The sequence below is a fragment of the Trichogramma pretiosum genome, unplaced genomic scaffold (assembly GCF_000599845.2).
Source record: "Trichogramma pretiosum strain Unisexual culture from Peru unplaced genomic scaffold, Tpre_2.0 scaffold106, whole genome shotgun sequence".
NCBI classification, from domain to species: Eukaryota; Metazoa; Arthropoda; class Insecta; order Hymenoptera; family Trichogrammatidae; genus Trichogramma; species Trichogramma pretiosum.
This window is the reverse complement of record NW_019641619.1, coordinates 118,454-137,801: the sequence shown is the minus strand read 5'-3', so window position 1 is coordinate 137,801 and position 19,348 is coordinate 118,454. Positions and strand designations below refer to the sequence as shown.

Below are 19,348 nucleotides of genomic sequence, written 5' to 3'. Positions count from 1 at the left end.
ATTCTTAACGGGATGCCTATCACAATTTTTTTTCCTCAGCATCAAATTTTAGCAGCTGCATCGAAGTAATTTCCGGTAAGAAAGGGGGAATACAATTTCAAGGACAAAGTTGCAAACATTTTTTTTTGAAATTCAACAATTGAATCTGGCATCGTCGCATGACTTCGATTTCCGAGGAATCTTTCGATAATAGATCGATAGTGAATATTCATACGTATTGATATTTTGATTTTTTCTTAATTGATAATCAACGACCGTTCAGTTTTATAGGTATATCTGTAGATTTAGCACTTCAATAAATTATTTCCAATATTTGCCATGCAATTTCCTGCCTTGCAATATAATTTTCAATATTTCTTGCCTTTGTTTTAATTAATTTCATATCCAATTCGATCGATTCTATCATTATACTAGCTGTCGTGTTTCAAAATGTCATCATAGCATCCTTGAGTTATGAGTGTGATTTCTCAAAAGTTTGCATCCGCAGATCGGCTAGTTTTAATGAAAAAGAGCCACACGCATGATTCAATTAAAACTTCTTTCGATGTCACGAAGATAATTGTGGCAGGTTTGTGATTAATGGTGATTTGCATTTAAATTATATCCTATACTATCGGCACCCTGGCAATAAAACATCGCTGAGATCGGTCGATGAAAATATTGACATTTTTCTCGTTATTTTACAAGGGTATAATCTCACTTTCTATTTACTAAGATTTTAATCTCGCAGATGAAATATTGACTTTTAATAAGCTAAAGTTTAGAGGAGTTTTAATCGGTTAAATAAATTTAAAATGTGCGAAGATAACAAGTGAATTTTCAAATCGATCGGTTAAATGAAAATCAGATGAAGTTATATATTTTTGATACTTCACAGATAAGATATGCAATGGAAGTTTGCTAATTTTTTTTTTAAATATGATTTAATCAAAAAATATTGACTCGTGATACACCGCCTATAGTCGGCAACCCGACACCCGTACGAGCAGTGAAGTTGTCTGGGGAATGGGTAATAGAAATAAAACGAATTGATTCATGTTTCAGTTAAAACAATAACAAATACATATATATTTTTCAAAATTTGATACACAGTTAAGTTCCTCAGTTATTATTATTATTTTTTTGTGTTTTTTTTTTTGTTTTGATGATATATCATAATTGATTTTTGTTTTCTTAGTTCTTTGTCACTTGTATAGTTATTATTATTTTTATTTTTTTACTCATCCGTAATAGCTTCTATTGATGCTTACATTTTTTCATATTAATTAGACCTTGCATTTCGCCTGTAATGATTTGATATCGAAAAAGTGTTCATCAGTTTTTTTTTTGGTTTTGTCTCTAATAAAACATATGGATCGGACGACGTTAATTATTCGAAGTAAAGTGACACATAATTTATTATTATAATATTTTTAACTGCGACTTGATTCTTTTAACTTTCTCTACTGTCACTTTACTCGGTTCCTCGTATTTTTTACAATTATTCTCTCTAAGTTCTCATTTGCTAAAAAATTTATCTCGTTTTAGTTTAATTTTTTTTCATTACAATGTACTTGCTTGCATTTTATTTTTTATATTCATATTTTTCATTTAATATTGTACGAAGCTCTGCCTCTACATTATTATAACTCGATCTAAGTTTTCTGTCTGTTTCTTCCTTAATTATTTGTCACTCGTTTACTATATCATATGTATATTATTATATAGTTTATAAAAGTAACAATGAAAAAAAGCTAAAAAAGTACCTTCGCTTAATAATTAAGGATTACATTATTTTACTCTCAGAATTTTTCACCCTCTGTTTAATGTAAACAAATATACAACGCATTATTATTCTTTTACACGAAGAATTTCGAAAGTAAACAATCGCAGTGTAATTTTTGTTTTCTTCAAAAAATTTTTCAAAACGATTTCGCTCATTCATTATAATACAATGCGCTATTGTTGCAATGAAAATGGGTATTCATTGGAGTTGTTGTGGACGAAATCGTTCTTTATAAGTCAACCATTTTTTTTATCAAAAAATTGCATCTTCGTTTCACCTTCTTTGTATACTTAATAGTCTCATCAACAAATGTACTAACTTGAATTAATTTTTAAAATAAAGTAAAAAAATCTGGCTATACACACCGAAAATTATCAGCAATATTGGTTTAAGATAAAAATTGTTGTTGTTAATCTCATTTTAAATAGAGTTAAGCACTCGACTTGCACGAGTATTTTTTTAATAAATACCTACTGCTTCAATTTAATTGATTTGGTAATTTTTTTACTCGCTCTAAGTTACAACGATTTGTTCTCTACTAGAAAATTATAATGATAATTTTCCAACACTGTCACGACATTAATAAAAGATTATTGCATTCGCAAAGTGATTTTTTTGTCTTTAAATATTGCAAAAGAGAGTTATGATTCGTTTGTGCTTCTCTACCTTAAGCATTTGAAACTGCAGAAACACATTCACGTTCGTTTTTTGATACATCGTGTGTAATTTGTTTCAATCGAAAAATTTTATCGTTCGAGCACAGTGCGGACTCCAATCTCAATATACGAAAAAAATAAGTGTCTTAAAAAACTACTGTAATCACAATTACACATTGAGTTAATAATGTAGGTAAGCTTACGATACCAAACAGCTGTAAAAATATTAAAAAACCAGACTCTGCCAAAAATACTCGCTCATCGTGTCATCGAATCAGTAATTTTTTTTCTAATCTCAACGCGTTTATTATTTTTTTATCATAAAATTTGTATTGTTTTGTTGTAAATTTTACTTGTGTCGTTGTAACAATTATAGCTTAGAAGCGCATCGGGGGAAGACAGAAAACACTGTTTTATCGAAAATCTTGTCTGCCTGCACTATTGAACCCGCTGTGAAAATCGTGAAATAATAAAGAGAAAAAAAGGAAAATTCGATTCAACATAAAGAATTTATTAACAGTATATAATATTGCGTCAATATTACTTACAAACCATATTATCAATCGTAGACCTACGTGTGTGTATAGCTGGTAAAAATAAAAAGTATACGCAGTGAGTGTAAAAGAACATGATTTTTTGGAGTTTCGAGAAACGAAACACGACGAACATTTTATACACAATATGTTTGCATCGTTAAAGCTCTCATTCCATTTGATCTCAAATTAAGACGATTATAAACGACACTTAATTATAATACGATGTTTACATTACTATTGATGTGTATAAAAATTAATAATGCAATGAAAATTTCCTTGCTACGAATCAATCGTACGATTTTCCAACAAAGTTCAATTTTTCCCATATATTCATCCGCGATCGTGTATTTTCTTCCTCGAATCATAAACCCGATATGCAACCACATCTCGTCTGTTTTTGTTTTCATTCGTTTTACTAAAAAGTAATTTCGGCTAATTAAACATCATCATTATCATCGTACGCGATTCGCGCGACACACGAATAAGTATATCGGTGAATCTGCGCGACGGGAGTACAGGGGGCAGGGGATTGGTGGGGGGTGGGGAACTCTTAATTTTAATAGTCGATAGATTTCATAAATCTATTATAGATTCCACAATATACGAGTCTACGTCGTTAAATTTTCTAAAATAGTTTTTCTATTTATTTTTTGTTTATTTATTTTTGTCCATGCTCGTGTGTGTGCTTATTCTTCATCTTTATAACGCACGCTTTTACATCATCGTGCGCAACAATTTTCATTTAATATCAAACATTTGTGTGTATCCATGCCATTTCAAGTCCACGCGTACACGCGTATGAATAATTTTCATTTTTAACAATAAAAACATCGATACGCGTGTACAGAAGTAAAATTGCAACATTGTATTATGCAATAATAATATATACAATATTACGGGGGACCAAAGATGTACACAAATATATTCACGTGGAGACTTTGTTTTTTACCAAATTTTTGTCGTAGGATTTAAAACTGCTTTTTAAGATCCTGATCAAAAATTTTTGCTAAGAACACTTATTACATTTTTTTCTTCATGCACGTCTTTTTTTCTTTTATTGTGTGTAAAGAATCATTAGAGACACCGGTATTGTGTAAATATTATTAAGTGTTGTATTTTATATGTATATTATGTATAATCATAGGAAAATGAATCATAAAAATTTACAAGTTGCGCAATTTTCTCGATTTGGGTGTTCATATGCGTTTGGTTGTTTGTCCATTTTCAAAACAGTATTCTTTTTCATATGAATAAACTCGCACCCGTTCGTGTCCCTACCCGAAAAATATACATTCGTCAACAAGTTTACTATAATAATTTTTTCTTTTGTCTCGTCTCACAATCCGCAGCTCTCACAAAAATGTTCACAAAAGTCGTTTTTATTCATTTTTTACGTCATCTCGTATACAATATAAACAATCGTCGATTTAATTACAGTAACTTTTTTTCGTCAAAAGCGTAGTACCACATCGATATTCGACATATTTGTTTTCTTTTCTCTTTCAACCTCAACTACGTTGCAGGACATTTTTTTTTAACAATTAAATCTCCATTCCCACAATCTTTTCGTTCTGAACGATGTTGCGGGCGTTGATTTTATTCGTTCACACTTCACCACCATGAAAAAACGTATTTATAATTGCACTCCATTTATGCCAATATCATAAATCAGATTTTTTTAAAATCAATATCGCCGTATTAATTATAAGAATATAATAATCGTTATCAATAATCATATAATTATAATAATGTTTTTTTGCATAATGTAACTATACATAAAACTATGTACACTTTTTTAAGGCTGGGTATAGAAGGATGAAAATGATAATAATAGATAATTAATAAAAAAGGAGCAGAAAAAGAGACAAAGAAGAGAAATGTAATTTTCAAGTGTTACTTGGGACATGTCAACAGCGAAACAAAAAATCGTTCCTCAACACATTATATTACATAGTAATATTAGTACAAGGCTCGAGGTGGTTATTCATCACCCTTGTGTGTTTTCATTGTTCTTGTCGCGAAGTGAAAATCAACATGATCAGCCTTACAAAAGAAAACATAAAGCTTAAGAGACTTGCTAATAGATACAAAGTATAGCAATGGTAAAAAATGAAGATTCTTATCGTATTGATTTATATATATTTGTATATTTATATATAATATTTATATTATTTATATTGCACATCCTAAAAAACTAATGTCTAAAAATATAATAATAAACGCAATTAAAAAAAATCTTTACAAAAAAAAAACACTTCAACGCAGAGATCCATGATCGAACGATGGGTTAAAAATTAAATCAAAAAAATGTAGTGTAAAATTTTTTCGATCGAATTCACAACGTTAAAAGCTAAGCTTCTCTTCCTTCGATATTTTCGTCGAATAGCGTAAAATATTCCACAAGAAAAAAAAACAAGTTTACCAAAAGGATCGAGAAGATTTTCACTTCGTGAGATGTTAAATCGAAACACCAATGATAAAAACAAAAAATAATAATAATTTACAACAAATTTATCACCAATGTTTGTTTCTCTTGATTAAAAAACATCGTTACAATTAAATAAAATTGGAAGAAAAAGATGAAACAACAGGTTAAAACAAACGAATAAAAAGAAATATCGACAATTCGCAAATAATGTCTTTCGTATCTACACATTCTTTATATAATAAATTTCTCATACGCGAGAGACCACCCTCTCTGCATTATAATTTACTCATCTTCAAAAATCGGTAACAATCATGGTCACGTTTTTTCTAATACACATCTGAGAGAGGCGTAGTCCCTCTCTTGTCGATATTACGCAATGAAGAAATAAAAATCGAACAAAAAAAAACATGATTTCCTTAAACGATAATAAAATATACAATTACATAACATGTCGAGAGAAGAAGAAAAAAGCGTGCGTGGTAACGGCGGTTCTTTTTTCAATTTGCTCTTTCGTTCTTTTTTCCTATTTTTTTTTTTTTTTTTTTTTTTAATAGCCAAGCAACAGTAACAGCAACGGTATTCTTTTTTCGGGTTGCGGAAGGGTTGCATTATCACCGCATTTTGCTCTCAAGGTTGTTGGTGTACAAAGAAAAAAAAGATGACGAGGGGGGATGGGGCAAGGGGGCAAGTAAAGTAGGTTAAATAGATAAAGAGAGAATAGTTAATAAATAAAGTGTTTGCGGTAAAGAATGTTACTTTACTGTCATCGACAGTGTACAGAATAATAATTCATAATAATTAATGAGAATGATCGTATATAGTAATTATTACAAGCTCCTCTCGATCTTTCTTTTTCTTACTTCTTCTTTTTTTTTGTTAAACCTAAATAATAAATATAACTCTTTTGTTTTTCAATCTCTCTCTCGCTCTCGTTCTCTTTCACTCGCTAACAATTTTTCCAATTTTTTTTCGCGCATTTACACCATTATTATTAATATATAATTCATATTTATATAAACTCAATCACTCGTGTTGTATTGTATTATATGCGTAAGAGGAGGGGTCTCGATGCCTGATTTCTCTCATCCGTTTTTTTTTTAATAAGTTTTCACGATAACAAATCATCATTCTTTTTTCCGGGCCTCTCTTTTTTAATGAAAAAACGAGCCTTTCGCCGATTTTTTACAATATTTTTTTTTCAACATTATTTCGTTCGTTTGGATCGCGATCCAGGTCGTATCATGCCGCCACCGCTGCTGTTGCCGTAGTAGTAGTAGTAGTAGTAGTAGCTGTTGTCTCCATAGTCGTCCGCGACCCAATATCATCTCGAGGAAGAAGAAAAAATAAAAAGCGATGTGCGCACCTGTGCGAGGAGGCTCGTGACACCACCGCGTCCCCGGGTTACACGTCGGTGTATTTGCTCAGCTTGTCGCGTAGTATGCTGTTCTCGCTCTTTAGCCGATCTAGTTCTTGCCTCAGGCCCATGTTCTGCGAAACAAAAACGAGGATAAATGGAGGAAAGAAGGAAGGTAAGGAGAGAAAAACGATTTCGATTAAAACAATCTAACTGTGTGACAAAAAAAAATTAATGAACGTCATGAAAGTCTCACCTCTTTCTCGAGAAAGCCGGCTCGCAGGGCGATCTGGTTCTCCTTCATGCGGCGCGCGTCCCTGGACCTCTTCGCGGCCATGTTGTTCTTTCTGCGCCGGGCCCAGTATTTGTCATCCTTTAGGTCATCGGGCACGAACTGCAACCCCAGTATTTTCAAATTAGATCCATTAGTTGCTTTGCCATGACTGTGTTTGTTCTTAACAAATAGGTAGGAAAATATTTCGAAAAGAAAGAGGAAAAAAAGCAAAAAAAAAAGACAAGGCAGTAGAGAGGTGCGTATAAAAAACATTGATATTTGTGCAGATAGAGTATAGATATAACAAGAGAGAACATGTGAATCATTATTAGATATGTACCTGTTTGCGCGATTTCTTGATCATGGGCTGGGGCTTGAGTTCCTCGTCGGAGAAGGCCCGCGTCCTCGGGTCGAAGTCCCGCCCCGATGATGCCATCGAGAGCGCTATAAGAGACAAGCCATATTGTACTCGCGTCGAGTCCCCTGAGTCTGCCGAGACGAATTCGGGAAATGGTTTTTTTTTCGTGGTTAATTGCTTGGCGCTTTTTGGGCGTGTAGTTAACAAAACTTACAGTATACAGCTCAGAGTACAGTTAAATAATGAACAAAAACGTGAATAAATGTGTTAACTTCACGCGACAAAGAGAAAGAAGGCCAAACATCGTCAAAAATATATATTTGGCGTTTTTCCTACTTACTTTCCGACCCCACGCAAAAACTATGTAAAGAATTCGTCATCGTATCAAAAAAAAAAAAGGAAAAAAGCATAAGAATATCGATACTCACTCGAGTCCGCGGGCGAGGGTGGATTGAGAGTGTCGGGCGAGCAGCACTCGCTGGGTGACGGGGAGCGTTCGCGCTTGGTGATGGGTTCTAGATGGAGGCCGGCCGGGCCCTGATGGCCGTTGCTCGCCGAGCCGTCGTTCTGGCCTCCACCGCCGCCGCCACCGAGCTTGTGTAGTTGACCGGGATGCATGAGGCCGCCGCCGCCTCCGTTGCCGGGCTGATTCTGGGCGCCCGGGCCGCCGTTCGTGCCGTCCACGGGGATTCCATTCTCAGACAGGAACTCGTCGAGATCGACGTACTGTTGAGAAAAAAATCAATTATAGCGAGATTCGTGAGATAGAAATAGGTAAAATTGATTTTCAAAGCCAATGAATGTGATTTATAGCCAAGTATAAAAATTCAGAGATTTTTTCCATCAAAGTTGTTAGTTTCGTATAATTTGTCGAACGTGTTTTTCTCTGTCGTCTATTACAAGAAGTTGATGTGCTTTGTCGCAGTATAAGTGTCAAGCAAGATCAAAAGTATATCGTATCAAGCGGTTGCTGTATGTGTGTATCGTGTATTATATCAATTTTCAAGCAAGTCTGGATCCCAAAAGACAATCGATACGTTTATACTCTCAGGATCATAACCAGAAGTCGAGTAACCGAACTCGCGTGCGTCAGTCCAAACAAAAGATGCAGAGGATGCTTACGAACTACTTATAACGTTACTGCGTGAGTGTGAATTCGGTGCAAGAAATAATCGATTATAACATTGAACCATTAATTGGTGAATTGATAAAAAAATTAATAAAACGATGTTTCGAATATGATCTAAGTATTTTAACCAAAATACGAATAAATATTTATTACATGTTTAAGAATTTCACACTGTGTCTATGTGTAACTTAAGTATACGAATCCAAATCAATCACAACCCAAAAGTCAAAATACATCCCACGCCTAGCATAATTATATTCTCCTTGGAAAATTAAAGACCGAATTAATTCATATCATTGTTTTCTTTCTCAATAAGCGATTTTTCCATAGAAAACTATAGGCTCTGCAAAAAGAGCGCATACAGCTTTTTTTATTGGGTTAAGGTCCGAAACGAAGGATATTATAAAAGCCACACGCTGTTGCTACTATACGGCGCACATTACATGCTACATCTTCAATTATTAGCACGACAAGACCAAGTCGCTCGTCGGGTAGTGTGTTATCTCTATCTGACTACTACGACTACTGCTAGTTACTACTACTACCATTACTACTACTACCGACATGCATCGTATATACACTCATACACACACACACACTTAACGTCGCGGATCACAATGGCTCGGCTTTTAATTGACAGCAATTTGCGAGAACACGTCCGTGTAGCGGCTGCTCCGCCTCGCGACTATTGTAACTATACATACGTCTATATATGTGTAATGCACGTGTACATGCACGTATATCGTTACGAACGAAAAAAAAATCGAATTTATCTCATCGAAGAAAGTCATTTTTTCGAAATCGTCGTTTACGTGATTTTATTTTTTTGTCGTTCCTCGTGTATCGCGATCGGCTGATCGGTAATTCTTGTATGCACAACTGCACGCAGCGGTAAAAAGTTAACCGTATACCGTAAATCATAATTCAAATAGTGGCGAAAGACAGATAGAGAACGAGAGAGAGAAAGAAAGAGAAAAAAATGCGAGATAAGAGAAAAAAATGTATATAGATGGCTTGTTCCGTCGAGCCCGCGAGCTTGGAACGCAAAAATCCTTTCACTGATTCCAAAGATTAAAGAGCTATACTTGTACGTGTATGCGCACGTTACGTAATCACGATCGCGTTTGCATCTCTCCCTCTTTCTTTTTTTAGCAGCAGCGATTGATTTTTCGACCATAAAAGAGCATTTATGGGAGTCATCCCGTGGAAAACGCAAATGAAATTCCACTGCCAATGTGTATACCTAACATCGATTTAACCGCAAAAAAAAAGTTATCCAACTTTTCGAGGCTGCGCACATGTAAAGTAAGCACACCTCGCTGTAAATAGCAAATGAGTTGTGCCGCTCGGTTATAACCCGAGTGTCTATAGTATAAAGCTTAAGCTGCTGCAACGGTACAGCGGAGAGGAGAAAGTTTTCCAACACAACGAGTATAAGAGTAGAGAGAGGTATATAATGCAGCAAGAAGTCGAAGCTGCAAGATAATCGTCAGATTCGAACGTCACGCCATATAGCAAGCAGCAGCAGAGAAAGACGAAGAAAGATAGAGGAAGAAAAGGTCGAAGCTCTCCGGTATACGGTGTTAACCACCACCAGGAATACATATCCTATATATTACTACTCGGGCATGAGTCTCGAAAGAGCAGGAGGAGAAAGGGAGAGAAAAATTCGCCTTTCGCGCAAACTTCCTTTTCTTTCTCCTGCTCTGTATGTGTGTGTGTGTGTGTGTGTTTATATGCACGTCTATATACGTATGCATTGCTGGCGCAGAGTTTGTTCGCGCTTAGCCGCGTGACGGCGGCGATGCAGGAGGCTCGCGCTCGCGAGAGAGAGAGAGGTGAAAGTGACCGCGTGTACGTATGCATGTATGTATGTAATGTAATGCAATATAATATATGAATGTATGGATGCATACTGCGCGCGGAAGGGAATAAAGAAAGATAAAAAACAAGAGATAAAAAAATTGGTAAAAAGGATTTTGCTTTAATTTTTTCATCTCGACTTCGTGAGCATTATCTATATTCATGCGCGCTGCATACATAGCTCATGTATACATATAGAGTATAAATAAAGATCTCAAGGGTTGATTTCTTTCTGTATACGCCGTATGCACCGAATTATGCGATCGTGATCTTAAAATTTTCGTACATAATTTATCTTTCTTTATTTTTAATTACATTGAGAATCTCTCGTCGATTGCGTCCGAACATTTGCAAAAACTTGTCACGAGTATACAGTAACGCGAGACGCTTTGGTGGAATAGATAGCTCGAGTCGCGCGCAGAAAGTCTCATGCCCGCCAAGCCTCGCGTCCACGAGGTCGTTGCACTTTCTCTCTCTCTCTCTCTCGCCGATGCAAGTCAAACATAAAGAGACAATATTATACTGTGAAAACCATAAGAGGGAGAGAGAGAGAAAAGTGTAATTTCATTCGGTCGCGCGCGATCGTCGCTATATAGCTTTTAAAAGGCTATATACTACCTATGCGGCGCGCGAGAGCGATACAATAAATAATTTTATAAATGCACGCGCGCAAGCGTCCAGTCGGCTATAGGCGCGATAATCTGAAAATTCAATCGGGAAAATTCATAAAATTGACGCTCGTTTTTGCCGCTGCTGCTGTCCCGCAGCTTTATATTATATCTTTATATAGGTTTAATTAAGACGCAGGAGATATGCGCCGTGTATACGACTACTTCCTTTTTACGCGCGCGCGTTAGAAATTAGAAATCGATTTTATTCGCCTTGAAATATCTATCCATTGTTACGTGCGTGCGTGGAGCGAACGTACTAATTGTTCGCGATATCGTACATTATAATAATATATATGAAATCAGCTTGAGTTCTCGTGCACGGAGTGTCCAGAAATTTTTTGGCGGCACACGCAAAAAATTATTACTTTCTAATTGATCTCCCATCTCGGCCTATCTAAATATATTCGCTAATAATCATTCGCTTGCATTAACTTTGAGAGAGTCTGGTTAGTACATTATTTATAGATAACTCATTATCGCAAACGAAACAAAAAGCTGATAGCGTTATACTTTTGAAGTACGAGCACACACACGCATACAGACAATGCAGAGCCTTGATCCGAACTAGAGAGAAGGCATTTTTTGGTTAACAGTGTTAGTGATTCAAAAGCCTATGTTATGATGCAGGGGTATACACCAGCCGCGTTTGATCATACACGGGCTACGGCTAACTGTACATGAAAAATGTTCACTATATGCTATTTAATGCAAACCGTTAATAATGAAATAAATAATAAAAAAAGAAACTGATCACCCAACAGCAACGCAAAAAAAGAAATGCAAAATCTCCCGACAGGCCAAAAGAGCAAAAAACAAACAAACAAGGGATTGAAAAGAAAATGAATCAAACGAACACAAGAAAAAAAAACAATAAAAATAATAACTATATAAAAAAATCCTCTGCAAATTGAGTCTCTTTTTCATTTTTTTGATCGAGGCTTACCGTCTCGCGTCTGTGTACATACATGATTTAATACCTTCAGGTCGGCGTCGTAGGGCAGCGTCTTGTCCCAGAGATTCGGTCCGAGGAAGGCTGCCTGGGCTTCGACGTTGCCCCACAGCTCGCCCTCGGCCTCCTTCTTCTCGTCCGGGCCGTCCTTGCCTTGCTTTCCTGCAACAAAGAATTGAGCGCATTCGTTTAATTGTCGCTCTGCACCACACACGAGGTAAAATTATTAGAAACGAAAGTAAGTAAAAATAATTTATAAAAAAAAATTGAATATTCTTAAAAAGTATAGGTCGAGTTGTCAGAGAATCAAAAAAGGGAAATATAATCCTAAAGCATGAGTTGTTTTTTTCAAGTCAGAGCGTTTAGAGTGACTTTGGCTTTCTTCTTCCTACTACAAATCCATCTATGGCTTGTAAAAAAAAGAAAGAAGCATGTGTATACATGGAAGAGTTTTGACCTCGGGTGAGAGAAGTATCTATCTGCCTACACACTCTTTGTATGCTATATTGGCCTTCTTTCTTTCGGGATCCAGCACGCACGCTCGTCCTTGGGCTTTATTAAAACCAGTTAAAATGAAAATCCTATCCAAAAAAAAAAATTAGCCTCGTATAACAATGGAAGAATTAGGTAGAAATATCAAACCAAAGTGCAAAGATAACGGATTTTGCGCGCTGGTTTGCCACTTGATGATAAGCTCGTTACATCGTTAATCGTGCGTGCGTGTGTGTAGGCGCGCTCTTTCTTGCCCGCCAAGCGCAGCAACGAACTTATTAAAGCGTATGTCAAGGTTGTAGGTACACGTGCTCGCGCACACACACACATAGCATGTTTATTGCGGCTGAATGGGCGATTGTCTTTTCCGAAAAGAATACGATGCCTTGTATATATTATGGTAAACTATGATAATAAGATCGCGAGCGCGCGCATTGGCGAACGCTGCAAAAAGTTCGATGAAAAATAAAAAGTCGAAGCTTCTGTTTCTTTTTTCTATCGATTTTTTTATTCTTATTTTTTGTTGCGCTGGCGGGGCAATTAAGAAGCACACAAACGAGGAACGAAGAGTAGTATAAAAATATGTATGGAAAAAGACGCGCGAGCGTATGTATGTAATTTTGCTTTACAAAGACGAGAAATAATGCATAACAATTTTATCCGTACGTACGCACACACACACACACACACACACACACACACACACACACACACACACACACACACACACACACACACACACAGATGGTAACAATTTAATGACCCACACGCACGTTGTATTCTATGTACGTAGTTTCTATATATTAGGCAAAATCATTTGCAACTTCCTCTCGCGCGAGGTTTATCAAGTTTTCTTTTTCTACTTCTATGTTTCTTTTTTTTCGCTCTTCGCTCTTCTAGGCTTCAAATCGTGATACATACACATACATGATACTACAAATCGTTTCGAAGTTTCTCGGAAAAAAAAACAAAAAAACCATCGATCTATGTACTACTGTACAAGCACACGGATGTCGACGTTATTATCGATAATAAGGCGAACACACACACACACGTATTTTTGCCTAGCATGCAAATTCCTCTCGCTTTGGGTATAAAGAAGTTCAAAAAATAGGAGAAGAAGCTACATTTTTCCCGAGAAGTCATCGATGTATCCGGAGAATTTCATTATTATTATAATAGCGTGTCTATTAGGTGAAGTTGAACCAGGTTGCAATTAAGCGAATTATCTAAACGTTGGGGCGGCTCGGTTATTCATTATTAAAAAGCTTCATGGGCGATGATCGCAACAACAACACAGCTGGAACTTGAGCGTTTGAGCTTCGGTTATATACAAATTTTGAAAGCAATCACAGTTTCAACGTCTATCATCTGTATAACATATAGATATATTGTATAATTAAAACTTTGCAACACATTGTCCATAATACTTATATATTTTTTAAACTTTGGTATATTATACCAAAATCTTAAATGACCACTTGAGGGTTTTGGATGCGACATATATTGACGATAACCGAACTATATGCCAAGTATATCGTTCAAGAGATTACTGAACGCGACGTAAGCTTGCACGCAACCTTTATTTTTACTAAGGAGCTGATCTAACTTGTAATAGTCCGCGGAAACAACGAACTAAAGTGACTTTGCTATGAAATATTACAAATTTTAGAAAAACATTTGAGAAAAACTATAATGAACACGATAATATTCGTTTTAATTTCAGCATTATCCTTCACAATTAGAAGATGTCACGCTTTTTAGATTCAATATCTCAATTTACCATTACTATGCTTTTAACTTTCATCGCCCAAGTTTCTCTACAAACACGTTACGATAATATCCAAATATTCGCCTACGATACACGTGCTTATAGACACGTGGCCACGCGACACTGCACACAGCAGCGGCGGCGCGAGTGTCCTTGAGAGAAGATCGCTGCTGCTGCAGCACAGGACTTATATGCTCCTGTGCAGCGGCACACAACTTCTCTCTCTCCTTTTTCTCCTCTTATTCTTTACTCCTATCCTTCGAGGAATCGACGCTCATAACGGTAAACGCGTAAAACGTATTATATCCTATATAACCAGATTCTCTTAGCTTTTGTCGATTTGCTTGTCGTAGACTGGCAAAGTCCAATAAGTGGATTGCCTTGAGAGTGGAGTAAGTCAGTGCCGAAATCTTTTTGCCATCGAGCGAGGGAGATTTTTAGGCGCAAATGGCTAAAGATCCGCAAATCTCGCTCATATTATATATATATATATATATATATATATATGCACGATTCAATCCGTTCGATCAATTCGTTCTAATTATCTTCTCTATAAGGCAGAGAGAGAGAAAGACAAAAATACTTTATCTCTCCCGTAGCATCTCTCTATTATATATCGTAGTAGGCAAAAAAAGGAAATAATGTGTAAAAACTTGACGTGTGCGCGCACACACACATACACACATATATAAAACAAATCAAGTACTGCTATATGTTTACAACACCGAGAGAGAGAGAGAGAGAGAGAGAGAGCGACAGCTCTGCAGCTATATGTAGCGCGAGTTATCCCACACTGTGTTGCGGCATAAACGCGCGGATTGAATGAGAGGACATCCTATAGCGGAAAACGCTCGTTCCTGCCTTAGACGCCTGTGTCTCTATGTGTGTGCTTGAACACGTATTTTGCATGCAAGTATACGTGTGTGTGTGTGTGTGTGTGTGTGTGTGTGTGTGTGTGTGTGCAGTGGGAAAAAATAAAAGAGTCACGGTGCGGCTAAAGGACATTATACTACTGCGCCGATCGCGAGCCGTTAATAATTATAATAATAAATAATTAATAATGAGTCAGAGAAGTACACCTGTACAGATACAAACACACACACATATAAAGGCGGGGCTTAAATTAATCTTTCTTTTCTCACAGCAAACTCGTCCGTGTACCTATGTGTGTGTGTGTGTGTGTGTGTGTGTGTGTGTGTGTGTGTTTACGTATGTATCTCTATAGCCTTGGACCCTTTCGTGGACTCTATAGATTATAATACACGCCGCGCTGCAATTTCGAACGACATGCGATGCTGCTGCTGCTGCACTTCATGGCTCACGACGAGTGTGCAGCTCAGGGAGTGTCATTTATAGGCAATAATTTTTTTTCTTCCTCTCCAACTGATATACTGCTTTTCCACACAACTTCGAAAACTTGATTTTTCATAATTATATCGCTTTTATTTTTCTCGCTAATTCCGATTATAAAATGTGTCTCCTCTACGATGAGTATAAAGTACATTATGATTTTTTAACGATCGCGCAGAAAAGTATCTCTCTCTCTATTAGAGCAAAAGTGAGAAAAACGAGTTTTTCGCGCGAGCTGAAATTAAGTGATAATAAAGGCGAAAGAGGCAAAAAATCTCTGTCGGGCCGTGTACAGTTATATTAGCTGAAACGGCAGCAACGGCAGATATCGTTTCAAGGCGAAGGCAGTTTTTAGCTGCTGCTGCTGCTGCTGCTACCTAGCGAGATCGTAAAGCTGCGGAGTGTATACAAGAGTATCTGCTGCTCGGAAATTCAGAGACTTTTTGAGAGTGAGCGAGATAGCTGCATTAAATGCCTTTAATGAAATACTCGATAATAAGCGCACACCTCGGATATAAGCTACTTATTAGCATTATACATGCGATCGGTTGCCGATCGACGTTGTAGTGTATAGTGTACACATTGCACATTAAATGGCCATAGGTTTACTTCATCGTCGGCGCAGCACATGTCGCACGGCGCGCGTTTGTATGTAAGTTTTATATATATATACTCATATACACACACGCAACTACGCGTGTAAGTAAATTGTGTACACCCAAGGACTTGCTATACATACATACATTGGTATACAAGTGCACAGAGGCAGGATCTGATTAGCCTGCGATATTTCTTTTACTTTTTTTTTTCATTTTTCTGTTTTCCAGCTGTATATCTATCTATCTGTGTAAGTGCGAGCGCGAAGGATTTTCGATACGAATTGCAGATAAATCCACGCAGACACGCGCGGAGAGGAAAGAAATGTGTAGCGAAATTCCGCACGCATGCACGACAGTGTCGCAGCGGATATACATTCGATCAGCTTAGACAATCGAATTATTATCATTATTGTTGCTATTATTTACTTTTTTGTAACGCTGCAATTACGCATCGACTTTACCGTTAACAGCGGCAGTGATATATTTATAAAAATGTGCCGTTAGATCATCTGCTCGGCATTGCGGAAAAATTTATAAATCGGAAAAAGCTCGCACAGAGAGAGAGAGAGAGAGAGAGAGAGAGAGAGAGAACCTTGCCAATTAGTCATCGCTCATTCTTTCTCGATATATAATATATAATGTTTTTCGCAGTGGCGGTGCAACTCGTGTTATGTATTATACCTATGACAGTTTATTGCTTTGTAAATCAGATTTATTATATCGCCAATAACAAATAGGCTGTAACTAATCGTATCGCACGAGGCGGCGGTGGCGGTAGTGCAGTGGCGGCATCGTTCGCCGTTATAAATGTTACAGTATCCTCATTGTAGCTGATCGAATACACACACACAAATTTTCACACACGGTATAGTAGTTTGATATCGGACGACCAGCCCGAGAGCAAAGAAAATAGTAGAGGAGTAAATATAAATGAAAAATAAATAAAACACAAGCTCCAACGACAAAAAGTAGGTGCTACTATTACTATAGAGAGGAGCAGCGAAAGAGCAGCGAGACTATATGCGGTATTATTAGTGGACAGATCGTCAAAGAGTCGCGACTCGTCCTTGAACCAAATTACGGGCGGGCCCCAGAGCCGATGTTCATTCTCTCTCTTTCTCTCTCTATACTCCGTTGTTGTCTCTGTCTGCCTATGTGTATAGTATATGCGTGTGTTTAGACGCGCGACTACTGCTGCTGCGCTCCGGCGCACAATAATGCGAAGCGCGCTCGAGCCAAGCGACGTATATATATAAGCGCATGTATAGCGTGCGGAGCATCCGCTCTGGATTTTTATATACCTGAACATACACATACACACACACACAAATGGACATAGACACACAATCTGTTGTCATGGCTTAGCTTTGCTTTTACAATCGACAGAATAAATGTGTGTATGTGTATTCGATTATAAATATAAAGAGATAGAGAGAGAAATTAAATTATGATTATTCGGGCGGGCAAGTAGAATAAGTCATTGTTTCGCGAGACTCCGAATCGCCCGCCCGCTCGCTCCGGAACACATCTTCTCTCCTTCTCTCTCTATCTTTCTATTTTTGTTTATTCGTCAAACAAAATGTGGACAAAAGCAGCTCTCCCTGCTGCGTGGGTGTGTGACTCGCGATTAAAAATACGTAATATTACGCAACTCGCGATCGCGTATTTATCGAGCGACTTTCTGGATGGACGTTCGCTTTATCTAGGTACAACACAGGTGTACGTTCCCCAAAACTATATATAGTCGCGCTGCGACCGCGCAGCTAGAAAAACTTTTTTTTTGTTGCTCCACATCTTCGGCGCGATCATAACTACGACTAACGTATCGATAAATTATGCATCTCGTTGACCGGAGCGCGGAGGGACGTACGACTAGTTTTTCTCCTCGTTCTCTATATATAGTTTCTCGAGTATTTGTTTTAACGTCGCATAATACGCGAAGTTTATAGATTTTCTCGCGCGATATACATACGATAATGTAATCCCCCCATATTTAATGCTGTATCATACGCATGTATATTTTTGCGAGCGTAATTTATTGTACTATATCCATGCGTCGATCGACATTATACGCGCATTAATCATCTTCGCTCACGCGCGCGTTCCTTTGCATGTAGATTTGTTGCTCGGTAAAAGCAGTAGCGTTAAAGTCGCCGAGAGCACTGAATACGCTCGGTGTATATGCCGCGATCGAGCTCGAACGAGCAAAACTCGTATTTTCGCATAATATGCGTCTAATTAATTACACTTTGATTCATGCCTGCGCACGGACACACGTACATACACCTGCGTTTGACCAATACTCGACGCGGACTCGCTGTGCAAAAGCTCGAATGTATAAGATGGTGAGGTGGGGAGGGGGGAGAGAGATACATTATGAATTCACCAATAAGTGCACTTTTATAAATTGGTTAATAATGAACTCCTCGCGTCCATTAAGACGAGCTTGCTCGCCTGTGCCGGCTTGGTAATAATAATATCATAGGCTTTTATGCGAGTACAGTCCCGTGAAACGTGCATCGAATCATATTCTAATTTATCAAACTATTCTGTACTCCATGCTGCTCGCGTGTGTGTCTATGGATTTATATCGTGTTATATAAATTTTATATATTGATTCGAACTCCTTAACTGTTATGGTATATGGTATCGCTATACACGCGCATACATAAAGAGCGTTTAAATATCTCAATCTTGTAATTATATGATAATGCGTAATACGTTCGATAATTGTGTGCTTTAAATGCGCGTCTGTCTGCGAGTATTATATACGTTTATCAGGCCATTGGTTATCAGCGAAGAAAGATATGAGATTAGGATATGTGAAGAATTAGAAAAAGATTATACATGCTGCGGGAACGGAAACTACTCGAGAGACTCGAATCAAAGCTTATGAAAGTTCCGCAGCCGCTTCGCGTGTTTAAATATATCATCGTACATATTCGCTTCAAGATCGTTTTCTTGACGATCTCGTCGCCGCGATTTTTTCGTCAACTTTCGCAGATTTTTAACTACATAAAGTATAAAGTTGACCTTTTTATCGAGCCGACCTACATTTCCGACACGATCTTCTCGCGTAGGCCAGTTGATGAGCATGATTAAGATAGGTACGAAAGGTGAGTATCAGAGCTTCGTTTGATTTTATTTCTTACG

General features: G+C 37.3%; 1 protein-coding gene across 13 annotated transcripts in view; it reads right to left on the bottom strand.

The window, feature by feature from the left end:
* Positions 1–6,360: 6,360 nt before the first annotated feature.
* LOC106657057 (hepatic leukemia factor-like) overlaps positions 6,361–19,348 on the bottom strand; it is a 74,972-nt gene continuing 61,984 nt past the window's right edge. For 4 of the 13 annotated variants that reach the window (XM_023458783.1, XM_023458777.1, XM_023458785.1 and 1 more), the window contains 5 exons: positions 12,000–12,145; positions 7,800–8,097; positions 7,354–7,502; positions 6,996–7,193; positions 6,361–6,873 (listed from right to left, as the gene is read on the bottom strand). In XM_023458783.1, coding sequence (XP_023314551.1) covers positions 6,787–6,873; positions 6,996–7,193; positions 7,354–7,502; positions 7,800–8,097; positions 12,000–12,145 — 878 coding nt within the window. In that variant the 3' untranslated portion in view covers positions 6,361–6,786. Of the gene's footprint in view, positions 6,874–6,995; positions 7,194–7,353; positions 7,503–7,799; positions 8,098–11,999; positions 12,185–19,348 lie in introns of all 13 variants that reach the window. The other 9 variants (XM_023458781.1, XM_023458787.1, XM_014378320.2 and 6 more) reach the window with 7 other exon arrangements.